Source organism: Chlorocebus sabaeus, chromosome 15, assembly GCF_047675955.1.
Source record: "Chlorocebus sabaeus isolate Y175 chromosome 15, mChlSab1.0.hap1, whole genome shotgun sequence".
NCBI lineage: Eukaryota > Metazoa > Chordata > Mammalia > Primates > Cercopithecidae > Chlorocebus > Chlorocebus sabaeus.
Window position 1 is genome coordinate 41,800,869 of NC_132918.1, and position 24,602 is coordinate 41,825,470.

Here is a 24,602-nt window from a genome sequence, read left to right on the forward strand (position 1 = left end):
CACATTATAACAAGAAGGAAAAGGAAGTACTGTAAATAACACTTGTTAAATGTTGCCTATGCATCAGCTTCCTTGTGTGCCCACTAGCTCCTCTATAAGATGGCTGTCATTGAATTTACACGACTTCCTAACTGGGTAGGTAATACTATCAATTTGTAAACGAAGAAATGAAGTTACCTAATTACGCATTGCTGATAACTGACAGAGTTAAGAGTCAAACCCAGGCTGTCTGATTCCAGGTTTTCTGCATTCTGTCCCACCTCACACTGTGTTCCTAGTAAGAAAACTCCCCAAAGGGAAGGGATCATATAAGTGAATTCTGGGGACAAATCTGGAATATCAGAGATACCAGATTGGGGCCTAGATTATATGGATAGTCTTAAATGCTAAGAAATTTGAGAATAACTTAATGAAAGTCTTAAATGACAAGAAATTTTCAATTATCATCTAGTAGTAAAACTTGATAAAGGTAGCATTTCAAGAATTTTCTGGGAATGATATGTAGAATGGACTAAATAGAAAGAAAGTGGAGACTGGAGACTAGACAGTAGAATATTCCTATAATTTAGGAACAGATAATCAATATCAAGGGACAGTGGATGATGGGCAACCTACCGATCCAGTGTGTTGTGCAACATTTCACCTCACCTGACAATGAATTCCAAAACCACTTGGAATGCAAATGACATATATGCTAATGAATACATAATGTATGTAAATAGACACAAGTGAAAGAAGAAAGCCTGGATTATAAAAGGTGGGCAAGCCCTACTCAGTTAGCTTCTCTAGACTCAAAATTTGAAAATGAAGGCGCTTTTACCATTGATCTTTCTGTTTTTTATTAGTTCTCCAGGTTGGGCAATAGATAGGCACTACTACATAGGCATTGAAGAAAGCATTTGGAACTATGCTCCTTCTGGTAAAAACATGCTCAGTAGAAAGCCTTTTTCTGAAGACTTGTAAGTAATCCTTTGCATTTAAAAAGTTACTATCTGAAGCAAAAGTTGGTAATTGTTGATCATTGATGAAATGCTGATGAAGACTTTCTCGTGACTGATACTTGCAGGGCACATATGCCATTAGAACCACATTGTTTGTTTAGCTTAAACATGGTATGGAAAAGAGGTAGTAAATCCAAAATTGCTCTTTCCTGGGATGATCGCCGCTCTTGTCCTCCTGACACGTTATTTCGCAGATCATAGCTAATTCTGTTTATCATTTTGTTCACATGATAAGGTATAAAACAACACTTTCCTTTTGATATGTGTGTAGCTGTTTTCTCGATTTTTCTCTTCAGATAATTGAGAGAGGGAAATATAGAGGACATGAGTGGGGTTCTGATTTACCACAGTTTAAGAGGAAAACACCTTAATGCTACCAACAAATCCACAAATCCATTTAAATGTGTAAACAGTCCTAAATCATGGAAATTGATCGACTATTTAAATGCTAAAGTAACCTTAAAGTGGGGTTAGAAACTTAGACGCAGTTCAGTTTAAAGAATTTGGTATATCTTTTAAACCAAAATGCCACATGTTTTACTTACTACATTTGTATTTGATTTCTCCATTCAGTATTTCAACATTCTTCTCACCAGTTACACCTGTTTTTGACTCCCTTCACATTCTCTCCAGTCTCTGGGTTTTATCTGCCAAAATTAGGCTGTAGAGCTTCTGACTTCTCATTTTAGCTTATTTAACCTTCGTTTCTTATTTGCTTATTTAACAAAAATCAACATTTGTTAAAGTTCTCTCTTGTTTGTTTGTAGAGAATTTCTACAAGGAAGTCAAGCAAGGAAGAGCTTTGTTTATAAAAAGGCGTTGTATTTTCAATATACTGATAATACATTTCAAAGGATCATTGAAAAACCATCCTGGTTGGGATTTTTAGGTCCAATGATTAAGGCAGAGACTGGAGACTTCATTTATGTACATGTAAAAAATAATGCTTCAAGAGCTTATAGTTATCATCCTCATGGACTCACCTACTCCAAAGAAAATGAAGGTAAGCGGATCCTCTTTCCTGACATTCCTGAGTTTTGCTTATGGAGAGTATGAGCACATTGCATTAGAAAAAGCCAGGTGATCAGCATTATGAGCTACATGGAGTTTAGAGTGGATGCAGACTCTACTTCTCATATATTTAATGTTTATCCCCAAAACAGTCCTTTTTCAGTTTCTCATCTTGAGTGACAGCCCTTATGCAATTCCTAGGAAATAAAACACTTTTCCCTTCATCACCAGAAAAGAAAAAAAAAAGGCGTTTTATTTTGTTTTGTTTTGTTTTGTTTTGTAGGAAACACAGCTAAATGTTAGCTTGGCAGAAATCCTGTTCTGCCCCCACCTCATTTCCATTTCCTAGTAGATGAGGATCACCCTCTGGGAAGATATCAGTGTCAAGAGAAATCACTACTCTCCAGACAGAATCTTCTCTCCTACACAACTATAGTCACAGATACATCATGATTTTGAAAAAAAGGAAGGGAAGAGAAAGTCAACAAATAGGATTTTGTGAGTTTTTGGAAGACAACAAGGAAAGCTAGGAAAAGAGAGTTTGGACTTGTCTTTAGTAGAACACAGATATTTTTCCCAGTGTTTGAAGTACGGTTTTTAAAAGGCCTGTCATAACTCTTTAGAAAACTGGAACTTAGTTGATAAGAGTACCACCTATAGAATATGTGCTCTTTCCAACAGAGGCTCTATGATAATACAGGGCAGTGGAAATCCCATATGCCATTCCATTCATCTGTCATTATTATTTTGCCATGTTACATGACCATCTTGCAATGATTATTGCCCTTTAAATATATTCTATGAAAAAAATAAAAGAAAAATAGTCTATGTTATAGACGTATAATGTGAAAAATGTTAACAAGAGTTTGCTTTATTTGTTTATTTTTTAATCAACTTTCGAAACTTAGACTGAGGTTTGATGACTCCCTCAGGGAAGCATGAAGAAGAACTAGAAACAGGCCTTGAATTAATCCTCTAGACTGAAACAGACTCAGGAAACCAGACCATGACTGGAGCCAGTTCCAGATGGGCCGCTGGGTAGGAAAAAAGTACAAAAGTCAGTCAGTCATAATTTCTTCATGATCAATGTGGAACAGGAGGGTCCCAAAAGAAGAACAGAGAATCAGAGGCTGCTCATGTTTCAAAGTTTTTTATTGACTAAAGGAATTTTATTCATAGTTAGCAGGATCCCAGTCACTAGGGGTAAGGATCTGAGGCAACCTTTTAGCCAGAGAAGAAGAATGAAAGGCGAGAAGGGTCCAAAGTCAGAACTGAGGTAATAGTTCAGAGTAGTGGCATGGGCCACCTTCAGATTGCAGTGGGCTACTTGGAAGTAACAGGGACACCCTTGGATGCCCTGGGTCCCAAGTCTGACTGGCAATGAAGAAAATACGGAGGGCAACCCGGGAGTCCAGAGGTTACCTCTGCATCTGAGATCTAGGCACATGGTAGGTGCAAAATAAATATTTGTTGTATCTATCAGTAAAGGTGATGATAGTCTATTAATATACTGCCTGCCTCATTCTAATTTAGTCCAAAAACTGCAGCCAAGCTGAGCATTCAGGTAGAAGCCAACTAAAAGGGATTTAGGGAGGTAGGAATATGCGAAATGGTGGGGAGAAATGCATACTTTTTGAGAAATGCAAAATAGATTAATGGAGGAAGCCTGAGTCACATTCAAAATAGTGTTATCCAATATTTACTGTAACCACAGTGCAGAATATGTTTTCCAGGTGCCATCTATCCTGATAATACAACAGGCCAGGAAAAGGAAGATGACTATCTGGAGCCAGGGAAACAATATACCTACAAGTGGTATGTAGAAGAACATCAGGGGCCGGGCCCCAATGACAGTAATTGTGTGACAAGGATTTACCACTCCCATATAGATACTGCAAGAGACGTAGCTTCGGGACTTATTGGACCAATTCTGACTTGTAAAAGAGGTAACTTTGTTGAAAAATCTCATTGCCGTAAAAGAGTAAACCAGAATGTGTAGGCTGTCCCCTGCTCTCCTAGAGGAATTTTACCATCCAAGGCACCCCATTTTCCTGCCGTAACCTTGGTTTTCCAGTCAAGAGTGGAAACTCGCCATCTTGGACTCTGAGCACTAGATGGCGATCTCAACTCCAACCCTCAGTTCAACCAATAATGCAGGTTGGTCACTAGATGGTAGTCAAACCCAATGAACTTCACTTCAGCCATCTTCATTCAAAATTACTGCCACCTTTTTGTGTTTATGTTTTAAGGTGAATCAGTTAGAATCATCAGTTTATTAATTCTTGCAAGGAGGAAGTTTTACCGATATGTTTCTAACTTGCAAGGGAATATAGAGTTTTGAAAATTCTGATTTGGTTCGTTAAAACAAGATCAACAAAGCGACAGCACTAGATTAATTATGAAGTTAATGAGCAAATTTAACTTCCTATGACAATCAAAGTTTAAATTTTAGGTGAACAAACAGCTCTCCACAATAAATATTTTAACAATTGCAGTTTCCTATGGCAAACACACATAGTTTCATGACTACAAATTACATTGCTTGGGAGATAACTTTTTTTTTTGAGATAGAGTCTTGCTCTATCACCCAGGCTGGTGTGCAGTGGCTTGATCTCAGTTCACTGCAAGCTCCGCCTCTCGGGTTCAAGCAATTTTCCTGCCTCAGCCTATACAGACGCATGTCACCACGCACAGCCAATTTTTTTTGTACTTTTAGTAGAGGCGGGATTTCACCATATTGGCCAGGCTGGTCTTGAATTCCTGACCTTGTGATCCTCCCGTCTTGGCCTCCCAAAGGGCTGGGATTAAAGGTGTGAGCCACCGCGCCCGGCTGGGAAATAACTTTTTAAACCAACTTTGGAAGAGCTTTTTGCCCTTCTCAAACTTGCAAGGAACTCAATTGCATAATGGCAAGACTGCTGAATGTTCTGACGATAAAGTCCAAATTCCTTCTGTCTTAATTGCTGCCTGTAATCTTCTCTACAGGTACACCCCAGCAAACTTCTCATCCTTCAAATATCAACTGAGGTGTTACTGCCTTCAGAAAAGATTTCCATACCCAAGATTAAATTAACCAGCTCCCAAACACTGAGCTCTTCCCTACTATAGAACTTTACATACTATAGTATCTTATTAATTATGGCGTCCACCCTTGATTATATGCCCTGCAAGGGTAGATAACTGTCTTGTTCACTTTTATGAACTTAACTTGCCATAGTACCTAACACATTACACATGTTCAATAAATATTTGTTGAATATAAGCATAGACGAATAAATAAATTGGTATGAACTAGAGTTATCCTTCATTTGAGGAAGTACAAATTTTGAGACTTTGAACAATCTCATGCGATAATGGTCATCAGATGCAGACACTGCAGAAAGTTACTGATTTGATGTAGAGATGAGTATGGATTATTTAAATATGGCTTCATATAAATAATATGCTTTTAAAAGTTTGTTGTAAACTTTACAAAAACTGGCATCCCACATCCCAAACATTTACCTTTTTCATGTGCCCTAACAATTAACAAAACTGTAGATCGTAAAAGTAGTTTAGTTATATCTGTAACAATGGTTCTAATTAATGTTTATATGAAAAGTAAGAAATGTGTTTTTTGTTTCAGGGACACTGAATGGAGACACTGAAAAAGATATTGACAGGTCTTATTTTCTGCTGTTTTCTACAACTGATGAAAGCAGAAGCTGGTATAGTGATGAAAATATTCGTGCATTTACTGAATCTGGCAAAATTAATACTAGTGATCCCGGTTTTGAGGAGAGCATGAGCATGCAATGTACGATGAAAAAGATCTTTCTCATACATAACATCTTATAATTCTAACTTCTATGATCGTATTCAGTCATTTCCCTTTGTTCAAGTTTATTTAGTTGAGTTTATATTTTGCAGCGTTTCACTCAGAGTATACTGAACTGACATGCAAATGCAAATCACTAGTTAAAGCCTGCTCATTTCCTAAGTCCTATAGCAAGTAAAGTTTGGTCAACATTTGTTTTCTGAAGTCTTATATTGATATAAATAGATGGTAAATACCTAAGAAAGATGTAACTTTAAGTAATAAAATATGGAATAACAAAGACATAATTGACCAAATATTTTATGAATATGTGTTTTTATCCGATATAGAATTTTTCAGAAATGATGTCGTCATAATCCGTCACCCTTATCCTTGCTTTCTTCTCTCATGAACTTAGTTTCTTTTTTTTCCCCTTTTCACTGCTGCCTTTCAGCTGACTTTTTCTCCTCTTGCCTTTAAACCTTTGTGCTCCGCTCACTTCTCATCATACACAATGCATATGGACTCCTTTCCCATGAAACACAAATCAGATGTTGTAGATTATGTATGAGAACAATGTTGACATTGTGAGGTTTGTATTAATATAACGAGGAAATACATAGAATTTTTACAAGGTTGCACTGATCTATCATGCCTGATTGATTAATATACATTTATTTTCAGCAATAAATGGATACATCTATGGCAATCTGCCCAATCTCACCATGTGTGCTGAAGATAGGGTCAAGTGGTACTTTGTTGGCATGGGTGGCGAGGCTGACATACACCCCGTCTACCTCCATGGACAAACTCTGATCTCTCGGAATCACAGAAAGGACACCATTGTGGTCTTCCCCTCCTCACTGGAAGATGCCTTCATGGTGGCCAAGGGCACTGGAGTGTGGATGCTGGGATGCCAGATACATGGTAGGGATTTATTAGTTTTGCGTAACACAGAGTCAGAGAACTTCCAAGGTCATAGCCCATTACAAATGTCTTACCTTACAAATGAAGAAACCGATATCCAAGAAAGTGATATGATTCCTTTTGGAAACAGTCAGTGATGAAGCCCAGGTCCCTGAAAACTTTTCACTCGATTACTATAAATCCTTTTAAATATATAGAATTGGGTTGCTGTTTTTACAAAAACTTTTATATTCATTGTGAGAATATAAACCCTGAGTGTCAGACAGAGCAGATATTATTACAGCTTTTTCTTTAATTGAGGAAACAAGTATCAAAATCCTATGAGAAGCAGAGCAAGAAATTATGCAGAACCCAATAATTCTAATTGATTACTCAAGTAAACCTCCTTATTTTTGTTTATTTCCCTCTCCAATCACATTTGCCATTTAATAACAGAACGGTCAGTTATGATGTTATTTATCTTTTTTATTCTTGAATATGACAAAACTCTATATATGATCATGTAAATGTTCTGTGTTATTTTTTAATCAGAAAACATAATTTTCATTAGAAATTAAGGAATTTAACTTTATTTTTTTGGTAGAAAAATAGAGTTTACTTCTCTGATGAAAACCTTTCTTTTTGTAAGTCCCGAACTTTGGTTAGTATCATGTTTCAATTAATTATTCAAACTAGATGATAAGTATTTATCAGGATTTTCTATGTGCTGCATCCCTCCCAGGGGTGTAAGAAAAAGAAGAACCACTCACGGCTATTATAACTCAAGGACTGAATTTAGTGATAAAAAGCTGTCACTTAGAAAAGATGATCATTTTCAGATTAAAATGTAAACTCGGCTCCACAAATACGTCCTATCTACCTTATTCTCAGCTCATGCCCTCAAGCCAGTCTTTCCACCTCAGCCCTGCAGAAAGACTACTGTCAGCCCTAGACCAGGTGAAAAACGCCTCAGAGCCTAGTTGGCTGATGGGATCCCATCACTTTCTCCTGTGTGTCTTCTCTTTCTACGTCCTTCTGAAGCTTTTCTGCTCTTTAATTTACTCCATTTTTTTTTTTTTTTAGTAATGACAAGAATATATAAATAGACCTTTGCTGGAAAGAAAGGTAGGAAGGAAAGAAAGGAGGAAAAAAAGAGAGAGAAATGGAAGGAGGAAAGGAGGAAAATAGGCAGAAAAATAGGTGGAGGAAAGCAGGCAGAAAAAGTGAAAGAAGTCTAATGCAGCATACATTAGCCTGTTCACACCAGCTCAAAAGAGCTGAGAGTTAAATAATCCAGCTGTTAAATTATTGGTAACTTCAAATTAGTCACAATGGGAGTGCTTACACCGCAAAAAATTAGCACATAAATCAGAGTTTGTGTTTAGTTCAGGAGAGCTGCTTTAAGGACACACCATTAGTCCAACTCCACCCCACCACCATCTTAGCCACTGTGATCAATTTGTGTAAGTATTTGAAAACCTGTACACTATGCACTTTCACACAACATAAACATGAATATGTAGGGAAAAAAAACACATAGCTATGTTTTGTGTTTTATGTAAGCAGATCACACTGCATATAATATTCTGTTGTTTTCATCACTCATATCAAAGTCTTGAAGTCTCTTTCCATGCATTCCCTATACATTTAGCTCATTCTTTTTAACTGTTGCATAGTTTTACATATTTTGGTTGTACTGTAATTTATTTAACCATTTGCGTACAGACAGATGCTTACGTTGCTACTGCTATTTTGGTTTATTAACAATGTTATAGTTAATACTTTTTTTTAATATATTTTTATTTTTTGAGATGGAGTTTCCCTCTTGTTGTCCAGACTGGAGTGCAATGGCACGATCTCAGCTCACCACAACCTCTGCCTCCCAGGTTCAAGTGATTCTCCTGTCTCAGCCTCCCGAGTAGCTGGATTACAGGCATGCGCCACCACGCCTGGCTAATTTTGTATTTTTAGTAGAGATGGGGTTTCTCCATATTGGTCAGGCTGGTCTTGAACTCTCGACCTCAGGTGATCCGCCTGCCTTGGCCTCCCAAAATGCTGGGAATACAGTCATGAACCACCATGCCTGGCCTTAGTTAATACATTTTTATATGTCTCTTCATGTGTGTGAAAATATTTCTCATGACTCTCAAGAAGTAAAACTATATAATGGCAGAGAGCCTTTTTTTTTTTTTTTTTTTTTTTTTTGCGTCATGTTCTGTTGCTCAGGCTGGAGTTCAGTGGTGCAGTCATGGCTCACTGCAACCTCAATGTTCTGGGCTCAAGCAATCTTCCCACCTTAGCCTCTAGAGTAGTTGGCATTACAGGAACACACCATCACACCCAGCTGATTTTTTCTGTTTTTTGTAGAGATGGGGTTTTGTCATGTTGCCCCGGGCTGGTCTCAAACTCCTGGGCTCAAATGAGGCCGCTTGCCTTGGCCTCCAAAAGTGCTGAGATTACACATGTGACCCACTGCCTGCCAGGGCTTTTAATTTTAACAAATTTTGCCAAATTGTTTTCCATAAAGTCTATATTAATTTACATTCCTACCAACAGTGCTCCAAAACTAAAACGCAGGACTGATCTTCTCATGCCTTTAGTTTCTTTCTTCCAGCCAACTAGTTAATTGAATAAACCAATGAACTCATCAGTGACTAGTAGTAGTAATTTCATATTCCTGAGGGAAGATGTTCTTGGACTCTCAAATTCTTCTCAGTATGTAGGTACCATCTTCACATAAGAGTTGGTCCAAAGCTGGTTATTATTCTCTAATAATATATATCCCTTTAATATTCATTTTTGCATCCTGACTTTTGTACTTGTTTCATACATCTTAAATTTTTCCATAAATTTCATACATCATATTTCTCAAAGAAATAGGAAGTCTCAATATTGTTTACTAAAATTGAAAATATGTATTGACCAAGAAAATTGTCTTAATGTTTTAATAACATTTTCTGTCTGGGTTTACTGTTTTTCAGAGAGTATGCAGGCATTTTTCAAAGTAAGTAATTGCCAGAAACCTTCAACAGAAGCCTTCGTTACTGGGACACATGTTATACATTACTATATTGCTGCTAAGGAAATTCTTTGGAACTATGCTCCATCTGGTATAGATTTCTTCACTAAAAAAAATTTAACAGCAGCTGGAAGGTAATGATTCACTGGCTAAAATATTTATAGTTAAATAATTAAGATAACTGAAACATTTCATAATCTAGTTCCTTCTAAAAAGGATTTAGGCATCTAATTAAAATATACTGACAAAATAAATATAAGAAAATAATTGGAAAATTTTGAAGCTAAGGAGCATTGCTAGACAAAATTCTTCTCTAAATGGCCTGGTCAACAATGTAAAAGAAAATATACTATTCATCTTTTTCCTAGCACAAAACTTTAAAATGGATTTATTTTATACTTATGAAACATTTAACAACATAGCAGACAATGTCATCAATAACATTTTATTAAAATTTTAAAACATTCTTTATGTGTAACTTATACACTCCTGCTAAGATCTGAAGGCATAATTAAATCATTGAATGTGATATCCCTCAACTATATTCTATAAATATTATTTACTCAATAACACCTAAGACTATGCTAGCAATTGTTGTCTTAATAACCAAAAACTAACACTAAAATACATTACTCTGGCATTAGCATTTAAAAGTGGGCAAAAAGTTTTTCTGATAGTCCAACTGCCAAGTATATTTACCATATTGAGGACGACAGCAGATTTAATTCTTCTGGCTACTGAATGAAGATGCATGTTAGAACAGACAAAGTTCTAAAACCACCAGAAAATAACTTTCTTTATGATACTTATTTTTCTCTAATTCACTCATAGGAATTTGAGAAAGCAAAGAATATTATGTCAAGTAGACATTTTCCCTTCTTTTTTTACTGTTTTTAAATGATACATGATATTTGTACAGATTTAGGGGGTACATGTGATGTTTTGATATGTGCATACAACATGTGATAACTAAATCAGAGCATTTAGGATATCCATTGTCTCAAACATTCATCATTTCTTTGTGGTGGAAACTTTTCAATTTTTTTTCTTGTGGCTATTTTGAAATATACGATATATTGTTGTTAACCATAGTCACCCCACTGAGCTATTGGACACTAGGGCATACTTCTTCTATCTAATTGTATGTTTGTACCCATTAACCAACCTCTCTTCATTATCCATTACTCCCCACCACCACCCCCAAACATTCTTCCAAGCCTCTGGTAACCATCACTCTATTTTCTACCTCCATAAGATCAACTTTTCTAGCTCCCATGTATGAGGACATATGATATTTGTCTTTCTGTGCCTGGTTTATTTTGCTTAATATAATGTGCCCTAGTTACATCCATGTTGCTGCAAATGACATGGTCTCAGTCTTTTTATGGCTGAATAGCATTCCATTGTGTATATATGCTACATTTTCTTTACTATTCACCTGTTAATGCACACTCGGCTTTTGGGAATAATGCTGCAATAAACATGGAGGTGTAGATATACTGATTTATTTTGCTTTGGATAAATAGCCAGTACTGGATTGCTAGATTATATGATAGTTCTAATTTTAGTTTTTTGATGAAACTCCATACTGTGTTCCATAATGGCTGCACTAATTTACATTCTCACCAACAGTGTGTAAGAGTTCCTTCTCTACAATCTCAGCAGCATTTGCTACTTTTTGTATTTTTGATAACAGCCATCTTAACTGGGGTGAGATGATATCTCATTATGATTTTGATTTGCCTTTCCCTGATGAAGAGTAATGCTGAATATTTTTTCATATATCTGTTGGCTGCTCGTGTATCTTCTGTTGAGAAATGTCTCTTCATTTGACCCTTTGCCCACTTTTTAGTGGGAAGATTAGTATTGTTGTTATTATTATTATTATTACTGTTAAGCTCTTTGAATTCCTTGTATATTCTGGATATTCATCCTTCATCAGATGAATAGTTTGCAAATATTTTCTCTCATTCAATGGGTTTTCTTTTCACTCTGTTGATTGTTTCCTTTGCTGTGCAGAAGCATTTTAGTTTAACATAATTGAAATTGTCTATTTTTGTTTTTGTTGTCTGTGCTTTTGAAGTATTAGTCATAAAATATTTGCCTAAATCAATGTCCTGGAGTGTTTCTCCCATGGTTTTTCTGGTCAGTTTTTATATTTGGGTCTTACATGTAAGTATTTAATCCCTTTTGAGTTGATTTTTTGCATGTGATGAGATATGGCCTCTAATTTCATTCCTCTGCATATGGATATCCTGTTTTCCCAGCACCACTTATTGAAGAAGGTGTCCTTTCCCGAGTGTATATTCTATGTTCTTGGCACTTTTTTTTTTTTAAGAAGGTTAGTTGGCTGTAAATATGTGGACTTATTTCTTTCTGGGTTCTCTTATTCTTTTTCATAGGCCTACATGTCATTGGGTTCTCTGTTCTTTTTCATTGGCCTATATGTCATTGGGTTTTCTACTCTTTTTCATTGGCCTATGTGTCGTTGGCCTATAGGATTTTTTTTTTCTATTTTTGTGAATAATGTTATTGGTATTTTATAGGGTTGCCTTAAATCTGTAGATTGCTTTTGGTGTAATAGTCGTTTTAACAAAATTAATTTTGATCCATGAGCATGGGTGTCTTTCCACTTTTTGTGTCCTCTTTAATTTCTTTCATCAGTGTTTTGTGATTTTCCTTGTAAACATCTTTCATCTCTTTGGTTAAATTTATTCTTAGGTTTTTTGTGTGGTTTGGTTTTTGTTTTGTAACTATTGTGAATGGGAGTGTTGTCTTGATTTCTTCTTCAGCTACTGTGTTATTGGTATATAGAAACACTACTGATCTTTGTATGTTGATTTCGTATGCTGCAACTTTACTGAATTCATTTATCAATTCTAAGAGTTATTTGGTAGTGTCTTTAGATTTTTCTATATATAAGATCATGTCATCTGCAAAAAGAACAATTTGACTTCCCCTTTTCTAATTTGAATACCTTTTATTTCTTTCTCTTGCTTGACTGCTCTGGGTAGGACTTCCAATACTATGTCAAATAGGAATGGTAAAAGTGGGCATCCTTGTCTTGTTCCGGTTCTTGGAGGAAAGGCTTTCTGGTTTTCTCCATTCAATATGTTAGCAGTGGGATTGTCATATATAGCCTTTATTATGTTGAGAGTGTACCTCCTATGCCTGATTTGTTGAGAGTTTTTGTCACGAAAGGATGTTGAATTTTATCAAACACCTTTTCTGTACCTACTAATATGATTGTATGGTTTTTGTCCTTTATTCTGTTAATGTAATATATCACATTGATTGATTTGCATATGTTGAAACATCCTTGCATCCCTGGGGGAAAAAAAAAAACCACTTGATCATGGTGTATTATCTTTTTGATATTTGTTGGATTTGGTTTCCAAGTATCTTGTTGAGGATTTTTTCATCTATATTCATCAGAGATAAGTAGTTTTCTTTTTTTGTTGTGTACTTGTCTAATTTTGGTATTAAGGTAATGGTGACCTTGCAGAATGAGTCAGGAAGAATTCCCTCCTCTTCAATTTTCTGAAATAGTTTGAGAAGAATTGATATTAATTCTTCTTCATAAGTTTAGTAGAATTTGTCAGTAAAGCCATCCAGTCCTGGGCTTTTCTTTCTTGGGGGATATTTTATTACTGATTCAATCTCATCACTAAATATTGGAGTGTTCAGGTTTTCTGTTTCTTCCTGGTTCAATCTTAGTAGGTTGTCTGTGTCCAGGAACTTATCCATTTCCTCTAGGTTTTTCTGTTTGTTATTGTACAGTTGTTCATAATAATCTCTAATGATCCTCTGTATTTCTATGTTATCAGTTGTAATGTCTACTTTTGTATTTCTAATTCTGTTTATTTGTGTCTTCTCTCTTTTCTCTTGGTTAGTCTAGCTAGTGGTTTATCTATTTTGCTTACCTTTTTTTTAAACTGACTTTTCATTTAGTTGATCCTTCGTATTTTTTTTTTAGTCTCTTTTTAACTGAGTTCTGATCTGACCTTTATCATTTCTTTCCTTCTGCTAATTTGGGGTTTGGTTTATCTTGCTTTTCTAGTTCATTGAGGTGCATCATTAGGATGTTTACTTGAGATCTTTCTACTTTTTTTTTTTTTGAAACAGAGTCTCGTACTGTCATTCAGGCTAGAGATCAGTGGCATGATCTCAGCTCACTATAACCTTCACCTCCCTGGTTCAAGTGATTCTCCTGCCTCGGCCTCCCAAGTATCTGGGATTACAGGCACCCACCACCACACCCAGCTAATTATTGTATTTTTAGTAGAGACAGGGTTTCACCATGTTGGTCATGCTGGTCTTGAACTCCTGACCTCAAGTGATCCTCCCACCCTCGTCTCACAAAGTGCTGGGATTACAGGCGTGAGCCACCACACCCAGCCTTTTTCAACTTTTTTAATGTAGGCATCTATTGCTATAAAATTCTCTCTTAGCACTGCTTTTGCTGAATCTTAGAGGATTTGTTATGTTGCATTTCCATTTTGATTTGTTTCAATAAATTTTTAAATTTCTTTCTTAATTTCTTCATTGACCCAGTGATCACGCAGGATCATGTTGTTTAATTTCAATGTATTTGTACAGTTTCTAAAGTTCCTCTTGATTTCTAGCTTTATTCTATTATACAATGATATGATTTCAATGTTTAGAAATTTGTTGAAATACTTTGTGGCCCATGATATGGTCTACCCTGAAGAATTTTCCATGTGCTGATGAAAAGAATGTGTGTTCTGCAGCTAGTGGTTAAAATGTTTTGTAAGTATCTGTTAGGTCCATTTGGTCCAAAGTATAGTTTAAATCTAATGTTTCTTTGTTGATTTTCTGTCTAGATGATTGGCCCAATGCTGAGAATGGGGAGTTGAAGTCCCCAACTATTATTGTGTTAGAGTTTATCTCTCCCTTTAGCTCTAATAATATTTACGTTGTGTATCTGGGTGCTCTGGTGTTGGGCATATATATTTAGACTTGTTACATTCCCTCACTGAATTGATCCTGTTATCATTATAAAATGATTTTGTCTCTTTTTACATTTTTGACTTAAAATCTGTTTTATCTGATATAAGGATAGCTACTTCTACTCACTTTTGGTTTTTGTTTCTGTGGAATATCTTTTTTCATCCCTTCGGGTTTAGTCTTTATGTGTCTTTACAAGTGAAGTGAGTTTCTTGTAGGTAGCATATATTTGGGTCATTTAAAAATTCATTCAGCCAGTCTACATCTTTTGATTGGGGAATTTAATTCATTTATATTCAAAGTTATTATTGATAGGCAAGAACTTATTCCTGTCATTTTGGTAATTGTTTTCTGGTCATTTCATGTATCCTTTTCCCTTCTGTTTCTCTCTTAATGTTTATAATTTCAGTTTGGTGGTTTTCTGTAGTCCTTGAGTCCTTTGTCTTTCTCATTTGTGTGTTTGCTGTGCCAATGAGTTTTATGTTTTCAGGATGGTAGATATTATCCTATTGCTTCCAGATATAGTACTCCCTTAAGCATTTCTTATAGGGCCTGTCTAATGGTGATGGATTTCCTCAGTTTTTGCTTGTCTGGGAAAGATTTTATTTCTCCTTCATTTTTGAAAAACAGCTTTGCTGAGTATAGTACTCTTTGTTGACTCTTTTTTCTTCTTCTTCTTCTTTCAGTGTTTTGAGTATATCATCTCATGCTGTTTTGGCCTGTAAGAATTCTGCTGAGAAATCTGCTGTTAGTCTGATGGGGATTTCTTTTTTTTTTTTTTTTTGAGACGGAGTCTGGCTCTGTCACCCAGGCTGGAGTGCAGTTGCCGGATCTCAGCTCACTGCAAGCTCCGCCTCCCGGGTTTACGCCATTCTCCTGCCTCAGCCTCCCGAGTAGCTGGGACTACAGGCACCGCCACCACGCCCGGCTAGTTTTTTGTATTTTTTAGTAGAGACTGGGTTTCACCGTGTTAGCCAGGATGGTCTCGATCTCCTGAGCTCGTGATCCGCCTGTCTCAGCCTCCCAAAGTGCTGGGATTACAGGCTTGAGCCACCGCGCCCTTATACGAGACTTGATGCTTTTCTCTTGCTGTTTTTAGAATTCTCTTTTTTCTTTCTTTGTTTTTGACTCTTGACTCTAATGTGTCTTAGAGAAGGCCTTTTCAAGTTGATCTATTTGGGGATCCTTGTGTTTCCTGACCTGAATGTCTAAGTTGTAAGACTTTGGAACTTTTCAGCTTGTTATTATTATTTTGCATTAACAGTGTGTGTGTGTTGTGTGTGTGTGTGTGTGTTTCAACAAGGAATGAAAACAACATTTTTTCTTTCTTTTTTTAGACGGAGTCCTGCTCTGTCACCCAAGTTGGAGGGCAGTTGCATGATCACAGCTCACTGCTGCCTCAAACTCTTTGGTTCAAGTGATCCTTCCACCTCAATCTCTCAGTCTCCCAAGTAGCTAGGTCTCTAGGCACATGCCACCACACCCAGTTAATTTTTCAAATGCTCTGTAGAGATAGAGTCTTACTACCTTGCCTTGTCTAGTCTCAAACTCCTGGCCTCAAGCGATTTTCCCAACCTCCCAAAGTGTGGGATTATAGACATGAGTTACTATGCCCAGTCCTCAGCTATTATTTTGTTGAATAGGTTTTCTATGTCTTTGTCAATTTCTTCTCCTTCTGGATTACCCAACATTTGAATATTTGGTAGCTTTATGTCACTCATATGTCACATATGCTTTTTTCATTCTTTTTAATTCTTCATTTCTTTCTCTCTCTCTCTCTCTCTCTTTTTTTTTTTTTTTTTGGTCTGACTGGGTTGTTTCAAAATACCAGCCCTTAAGTTCAAAAATTAGTTTTTCAAGTCTATTGTTGAAGCTCTAGATCATATTTTTAATTTTTAAAAAATTCTTCAGTTCTAGGATTTCTTTTTGGATTTTAAAAGTTGTATCTCTGTTGAATTTCTTATTCAGATCATGAATTTTTTTCTGATTTCTTTGTATTGCTTATCTGTGTTCTGTTGTATCTCGCTGAGCTTCAATATTGTTATTTTGATTTTTTTTTTGGCATTCCATAGATTTCTTTTTCATTGCAATCTGTTGCTGGAGAATCATTGTGTTCTTTTGGAAGTGTCATGTTTCCTTGCTTTTTCTTGCTTCTTGTGTTTTACATTAATATCTGCACTTCTTTCCATTTTGGGGGGATGAGGGTTGGCTTTTGTAGGAAAAGACTTTCTCTTTAGATGTCTTTATAGTGTGGATTAGGTAGGATATTTGAACTTTGATTCTGCTGCGTGCAGTCATCTGGTTTCTGTACGATTTCTTCAGCTGTAATCAGCATCAGTGGTGCTTGTGAGTTCCTTGGTGGCTTATGCTGTGGTTTTTAGTGGAGGCTGTGGTTTTGCTGGGGATGGGGATGCCTGATGGGACAGTTCTTGGGCCCCAGTGGTGGTGGCAGCAGGCTGAGTCTTCCCATCCCTGGGGCCCAGCAGTATACATGGGCACTGGTGTTAGAGGATCCAGACAGGCTAATTATTGGTCCTCCAAGTGGCTTTCTTAGGTGTCAGCAGTGGCAATGGTGATTTGGGCATATCTTTGGGTCCCTGGGTGGCATGTACGGTGTTGGTGATGGCAGGAGTGGTAGCAGGCCAACCCTCAGGCCCCCAGGGGACATGCATAAGTGCCAGTGGTGGAAGCAACAGTCTGAGCAGGTCATTCCCTAGAGCCCCAGGTGGTACATGCAAGTGGGTGCTAGCAGTGGTGATGGCAGCAGGTTGGGCAGACCTGTCCTCATACCCTGGAAGTAGTGTACACATTCAGCGGTGGTTGGTGGAGAAGGTTGATCCTCAGGCCTCGATAACACTTGTGGGCTCTGGCAGGCCAGGCAGGTCCCCAGAAGAAGTGCATAGATGCTGGTGATGGCAGGCAGGGCGGATCGATCCCCAGGTCCCTGGACAGCACATGTGGGCAATGGCAGAGGTGGCATCAAGCATAGTAGGCCTGTTCTCAGGCCCTCGATGATGTGCATGAGTGTAGACTGTGGTGAATAGGATGGGTCAATCCCTAGGTTCCCAGTTAATGTGTGTGGGCACCAGCAGAGTGGGCAGACTCACCCTCAGGTCCCTAGATGGCATGCCTGGGTGCCAACAGCAGGTGGGGCAAGACAGTCTTCAGGTCCCCTGATAGTGCACATGAGGAACAGCTGTGGCAGGCAGGGGAAGTCGATCCCAGTACCCAAGATGGCACACTTGGGTGGAAGCAGCAGTGGGCAGGTGTGCCTGTCCTCAGACTCCACGACAGCATCTAGATGGGCTGGTTTCATGTCCACCAAAGGTGCATTCAGGTGTGTAGTAGCTCTGCTGCTGAAAGGGCAATGTTTGCTATCAGTGGCAGTCACTCCAGGCAGGTGGCTCTCAGGCTCTGGAGAGGGTATGCACAGCTCACCTTGTTCTGGGGTAGCCTCCCTGGTGCACTGCACAGCCCATCCCCCACAGTGTAGAACATATGGGCTAGAGTGCTGGGGACCCGGCCACTCTACTGGATCCAGCTAGTGTCACTGTGCTTTAGCCATCTGAGTGGACACAGGGGACTTTCAGTGGGGTTCTAGGGATGTGGAGATACAGGGGCTGTTGGGCCCTGGGGCAGGATACAGTCTGGTGGGGGCTGGGAGCTCAAAATGGTGCCATGCTATAGCTACTTGGGTCTCGGGGGTTACATGGGACCCAGCATGAACTCCCTCTCTGGAATGATGCCATTGTATCAACTCCAAGCCACTCTCTCTACTAGTCTCACAGCCTGCAAGGGCTGAGGGGCTCTCCTGTGGCTAGGATTGCAAGAATCCATGGTCGAAGTATGGACTGCTGAAGATCTCTCACTTTTCTTTTTCCCACACTGGGGAGCCTCTCCTGGCTCCCAGCCAATCTGAGCAGTGACAGCTGCCTTGCTTCCCTTTCCTTCTGTGTCTCAGATGTTCTTTGACACTTTTCTGCCGAATTCCAGTGTTCTCTCTTCGATGCTCTATTCAACTTGTGATTATCTACTCAGTATTTTGGTCCTTCTTTGTGAATGTGAGTGCTGGGTGCCTTTAGTCCTTTTCTTACATTTTAAGCTTATCAATAAATTACTCAATCTGTGTAATGGAAATTTTGTTATTAAATATCAGAAAGATAACTGGGCTTAGAGCAAAAAACTTGATTTAGATTTAGGGCTTACTCTCATTTTATATCGACTAAAATAAGTATGAATTAATAGATTCATTTTGCTTGATCCTCCTGGCTGTAAAATTCTATGATGTTTTGGCACAGCAAGTTACCACTTCATTGTTGGGAAATACTTCTTCTCAGAGGCTCCTTTTTATTATAATAATTTTAAAAATAATAACATCTATCTTTTTAATATAGCATCTCTGCAAATAGTTGTTTTAATAGCAATATTTGTTATTACCTGCCTGAAAAAAAGTCAGATATCATATCTTTTTAATTTTTATTCCAAAAGAAAGTTTTCAGACAAATGAGTAGGTAAATACATATAGATAATTATATATATATGTGCATAGATAAAAGACTGAAAGGATATTTACATAAAATATTGACTGTGGTAACATATAGATGGTGGGATTACAGAGATTTCTGTTTTCTTTGTTGTATTTTTCTTTCTTTTTCAAATTTTGGATAATGAGCATGCATTACTTTTATAATCAGAAATAAATTACAAATATTTTAAACAGATGTGTTTGGATTCTTTCTATCTTTTCACATGATAACTGTAAATATAAAAGTTCTTTGTGTATCTACCTTCTCTGCACAGTAAATCCCAGTTATTTTTTGAACGAAGTCCAACCAGAATTGGAGGAACTTACAAAAAACTGGTTTACCGTGAATATACAGATGCTTCCTTCCAAACACAGAAGGCAAGAGAAGAACACCTTGGAATCCTTGGTAAAATTCTGTTCATAGCTTGTGGGGTTATAAACATTATTTATAAATATTCTGCAATCAAAATAGTATTCATCAACCCAGTTAGAGATTTTAGCGATAATATTATATCCTTATGAAAATAATACATCAATTCACACAATGACTTTTATTTTATTTTATTTTATTTTATTTGAGACGGTCTTGCTCTGTTGCCCAGGGTGGAGCGCTGTGGTGTGACCTCTGTTTACTGCAACCTTTGCCTCTCAGGCTCAAATGATCCTCTCATCTCAGCCTCTGGAATAGCTGGGACTACAGGAACGCACCATCATACTCAGCTAATTTTTGTGATGTTTTTGTTTTGTTTTCTTGAGACAGGGTCTCACTCTTTTGCCCAGGCTGGAGTGCAATGGCACAATCTCAGCTCACTGTAATCTCTCCTCTCAGATTCAAGCAATTCTCGTGCTTCAGTCTTTCAAGTAGCTGGGACCACAGACACACATCACCACACCCAGCTAATTTTTGTATTTTTTGTAGAGACCGGGTTTCAACATGTTGCCCAGGCTGGTCTCGAACTCCTGGGCTCAAGCCATCCGCCCATCTCGGCCTTCCAAATTGCTGGGATTACAAGCATGAGCCACTGAGCCCAGCCCACCGTGATTTTAACTACATTCTTTGTTCCTATAAATCCAAAGAGACTAATCTTCATGTAATATGTAATATCTTTGATCCAAAGTGACTTTATAAGACCTTGAATCATCTAGTCTTCTTGCAGTTGCACCCATTTCTGGGTTCATGGCATCATCCCTTTAATTTCTTCCTAAAAGAACTTTACTCAAGTAACACAGCTTGACAATTAATTACTAACTCTGTTGGTTTCTAGGCCCTGTTATTAAGGCAGAGGTGGGACAGACCATCAAAATCACTTTCTATAACAACGCTTCCCTACCACTCAGCATTCAGCCTCATGGACTCCTTTACAACAAGAGCAAAGAGGGCTCATTCTACAAAACACCTGGAGAAAGTAAGTAGAGCTCAAGGGAGGTCCAAGTGAGCCATACCGCCATATAATGCCAGCAAGAAATATAACTCCTATTGTGCAGCCTACCTGTCACAGTGTAACAGCTCTGCATAGTTATTGTGGCAGAGTTATTACTTTAGTTCCTATTCAACTGTCACCCAAAGAGAAAGATCTGTTCTTGCTCTCAGAGATCTCACAGCCTAGACTAGTGTACTTATGGTTTTAGGTTATATTCTATAAATGTTTATTTCTTGTTAGGTACCCCTCCACCCTCTTCACATGTAAATCCTGGCACAACATTTGTCTATACATGGGAAGTTCCAAAAGATGTGGGTCCCACCTCCACAGATCCCATCTGCTTGACCTGGTTCTATTACTCTTCAGTAAATGAGAAAAGAAACATCAACAGTGGCCTTCTGGGGCCTCTCCTTGTATGTAGAAATGGAAGTCTTGGAGAGGATGGCAAACAGGTGAGTCCTGAGGCATATGGCCAGGTAACCCTTGGTGAAAGGTGCCTGAGACAGAACTGCAGAGGAATGACAATGTCTCAGGGCCAGAGGAATCAGCAGCTTCAACTTCTGTGTACTGATGTCTCCCAATTCTATTCTTTCCTCAACTAAACACCTGGTTCTGCCCAATAAACATGCACCCTGGCATGTCCCACAGACATCTCATCCTTTTGGGCAGACCTTTACCGCCCCTCCCTTTCCTAAATCAGCCTCTTTTCTTCCTCTGCTCTATGCCTTAGTTAATAATATCACCAAACCTTGGACTTTCGTCAACTCCTTCTGTCTCACATACACATTTATCACTAAGTCTCCAATACCTCTGCATTATTTTAGGCACTATCATCTCTTTCTGAATTCCTTTCATTCTTAACTTCCGTCTCCACTCTTATCTTGCTTTAGTACAGCTAGTCCACATCCCTCCCTAAGGAATCTGGTTATAACACTCCTGAAACAAAATCTCCCCACAATTTGTTGACTCAGAAACAAACACATCAGATCCTGACAATTCCCTCAGATTTATGTCCCCTCCCACCCCTACACTGCAGAATTAGCTGCTTCTAAATGGCAAAGTAGAATTCTGCATTATGGTGGAATTAGCTCCTTAGGCCCTGAGTAAGGAAGATTATTTGACCTCTCTGATTTTCCCCTCTTCTCTCCATCTGGAATGGCCTTTCCTCACTGTTTTATCTGCCAAAAGTGGGAGACATTTTTGAAACTCAGACTGAGAGTACCTTCCTTTGGACAATGTTTCCTGACTAATGTCAGTTGAAGCTCCTGCAGGTTACCATAGTCCCTTAGGTATGTTTCTATTAGCATATTTATCCATGCAATTGTTTCCATTGGCCTGTTTCTTCCACTAGGCTGTTTCTAGTGGAAGTATACACAAGGTTTTCTAGAAAGTTTCTAGAAAGTATAAACAAGATTTTATTAATTTTTTATTAATAACCACAGCTCCTCTTGGGCATATAATATGTGCTCAATAAATGTTAGTTAAATGAATTTCCCTTTTTTCTCACTCAGAAGTGAACTAATATCTAGTTCTTTTCTACATTTATATAAAAAGTATAGGTAACAAAGCTTTATAAATCCATACATATATAACAATGTATATCTTATTCAAAATTATAAATATATATTTATATTTATCTATATAATGAGTCATATTTATAGTGTCATCATTTTATAACACATATAATTTTTACATTTAATCTAGTAACATGTTTATATTAAATTTGTTCAAAAACCCTAAAAATTCAGACTTTCTAGAATTGAAACTATTTATTTAACTTACTTTCCATAGAGTACATTATGTTAAAAGCCACTATAAACATCTTATGGTTTAGTTTATGAAGTTTAGATATAAGAATCTCTGGAGTAAACACTTTATATTAAAAAAGTCACAGAGATTTCTCCCAGCTTCTTAGTTCTGTGATAATTCATTCACTGGGAGTTGTGCCTTTCTATGGACTATCCAAAATCAGGAAGTCCATTGATCAAATTTTTCACAAGTACACAATCTCCTTGTGTGGGAAACACTGTATGCAGATCAACCATTTGGCTAGATTTGAATATGGACCGTCTATACTTCATGTCTATTCCTTTTTCTATTCTCTTCCACAGAAAGGAGTAGACAAAGAGTTTTACCTACTTGCCACAATATTTGATGAAAATGAAAGTGATCTCTTGGAGGAAAATATCAGAACATTTATCACAGAGCCTGAAAACATAGATAAAGAGGATCCAGACTTCCAAGCCTCAAATAAGATGTACTGTAAGAAACAATTTAACTTACAAGATAAATGCATTAAACACTGAATTTTATTTTGCCTAAAGAACTATGGATTAAAATGGACTTAGGTTTTCCCCACAACAGTTGGCTAATACACTTATGTTTCCTTTAAATATCATTTCCCAGTCAGGGGCGGTGGCTCACACCTGTAATCCCAGCACTTTGAGAGGCCGAGGTTGGTGGATCACCTGAGGTCAGGAGTTTGAGACAAGCCTGGCCAACATGGTGAAACCCCATCTCTACTAAAAATACAAAAATTAGCCGGGAGTGGTGGCGCATGCCTGTAATCCCAGCTACTTGGGAGGCTGAGGCAGGAGAATCGCTTGAACCCAGGAAGCAGAGGTTGCAATGATATGAGATCTTGCCATTGCCCTCCAGCCTGGGTAACAAGAGCAAAACTCCATCTCAAAAAAAAAAATATATATATATATATATACATAATAAATAAATATCATTTCCTAAGAAGAATATCATCTTCTAGGGTGATTATTTTGAATTTAACTTACCAAATATTTACCAACACCTTCTTGGTGCAATATATTTTATCTATAGCTAAATGTGAAAAGTCACGTACTTCTCTATTGCCAAATTCGAAGAGTGGGTGGAGTAGGGTGTTTGTTGAGCTGGTTGGGTGGGTTGGTAGGTGGCTGGTTGGTTGGTTGTTGGTTTTTGAAGACTGTACAGTGCAGTGGGAAAAGGGTTGATCCAGAATCTGGAGACTTGGACTTTGGTCTTAACATTTTAGTTTATTAGCCATATGACATTGGACAAGTAACCACTTCTCTGGCCTTGGTTTCCTCAACTCTAAAAGGAAGGGCTTGACTGGAATAACCCAGTGAGAGTATCATGGAATTCTGTCATTCTCTAATTCTATAATGTCATTTTTAGCCCCCATGAAGTGATTAAATAACAATAGAGGAGAGGAAAGTTGAAAAAATTGTTTTGCTTTTTTTACATGAATGAGCTGCTTCATGATTAATACTTTGCTGGGTTTCAAAAGATATCAAGTACCAGTACATTAAATACTCTTTCCTTTGTTACAAATGCCTTACAGCCATAAATGGATACATGTATGGAAATCTGCCTGGATTGGATATGTGCTTAGGAGACAACGTTTTGTGGCACGTTTTTAGTGTAGGATCAGTGGAAGATTTACACGGGATATATTTTTCAGGAAATACCTTCACTTCTTTAGGAGCAAGAAAGGACACAATACCTGTGTTTCCTCATACTTCTCAGACACTTTTGATGACACCTGATTCTATAGGTGAGCAGTGGGTCTTTTCATTCAGCCTGAAACATTAAAGTATGCAGAAGCACTATCTTTATATGCACTGAATATTTTGTACAGAAAAAAAAGATTGAACTGATGCAAACAATGCTTGAGAAACCTTTGCCCTGCTCCATTTCATTTATAAGAGCCTTCGTGTCTCATTTTCCTGTACACATAAATCCCCTCAGTTTTTTCAGGTCCTCTTCCTAGTTCTTTAGGCTTTAAACCATCCCAATGCTCTTCAAACATGATGCAGATGTTTTAAACCCTTTAAACTCATTTTCATTCTGTTGTCTTCTGCATTTCTTACTCTTCGGTCCATTTGTTTCCCAGGCCTTCCTCCTGCTTCGACCTTACCCTGCTGCCTTGTGCCTTCCTCTTTCTATCCTCCTTACTTGCTTT

The 24,602-nt window shown here is 37.7% G+C and overlaps 1 protein-coding gene across 1 annotated transcript in view; it reads left to right on the top strand.

Moving 5' to 3' along the window:
• Nucleotides 1-804: 804 nt before the first annotated feature.
• LOC103241501 (ceruloplasmin-like) overlaps nt 805-24,602 on the top strand; it is a 52,212-nt gene continuing 28,414 nt past the window's right edge. Inside the window, exons 1-11 of the mRNA XM_008008754.3 lie at nt 805-959; nt 1,769-2,004; nt 3,746-3,958; nt 5,638-5,808; nt 6,493-6,735; nt 9,696-9,867; nt 19,502-19,632; nt 20,492-20,632; nt 20,888-21,099; nt 22,759-22,909; nt 23,982-24,194. Of these exons, the coding sequence (XP_008006945.3) occupies nt 805-959; nt 1,769-2,004; nt 3,746-3,958; nt 5,638-5,808; nt 6,493-6,735; nt 9,696-9,867; nt 19,502-19,632; nt 20,492-20,632; nt 20,888-21,099; nt 22,759-22,909; nt 23,982-24,194 (2,038 nt within the window). The remainder of the gene's footprint in view (nt 960-1,768; nt 2,005-3,745; nt 3,959-5,637; nt 5,809-6,492; nt 6,736-9,695; nt 9,868-19,501; nt 19,633-20,491; nt 20,633-20,887; nt 21,100-22,758; nt 22,910-23,981; nt 24,195-24,602) is intronic.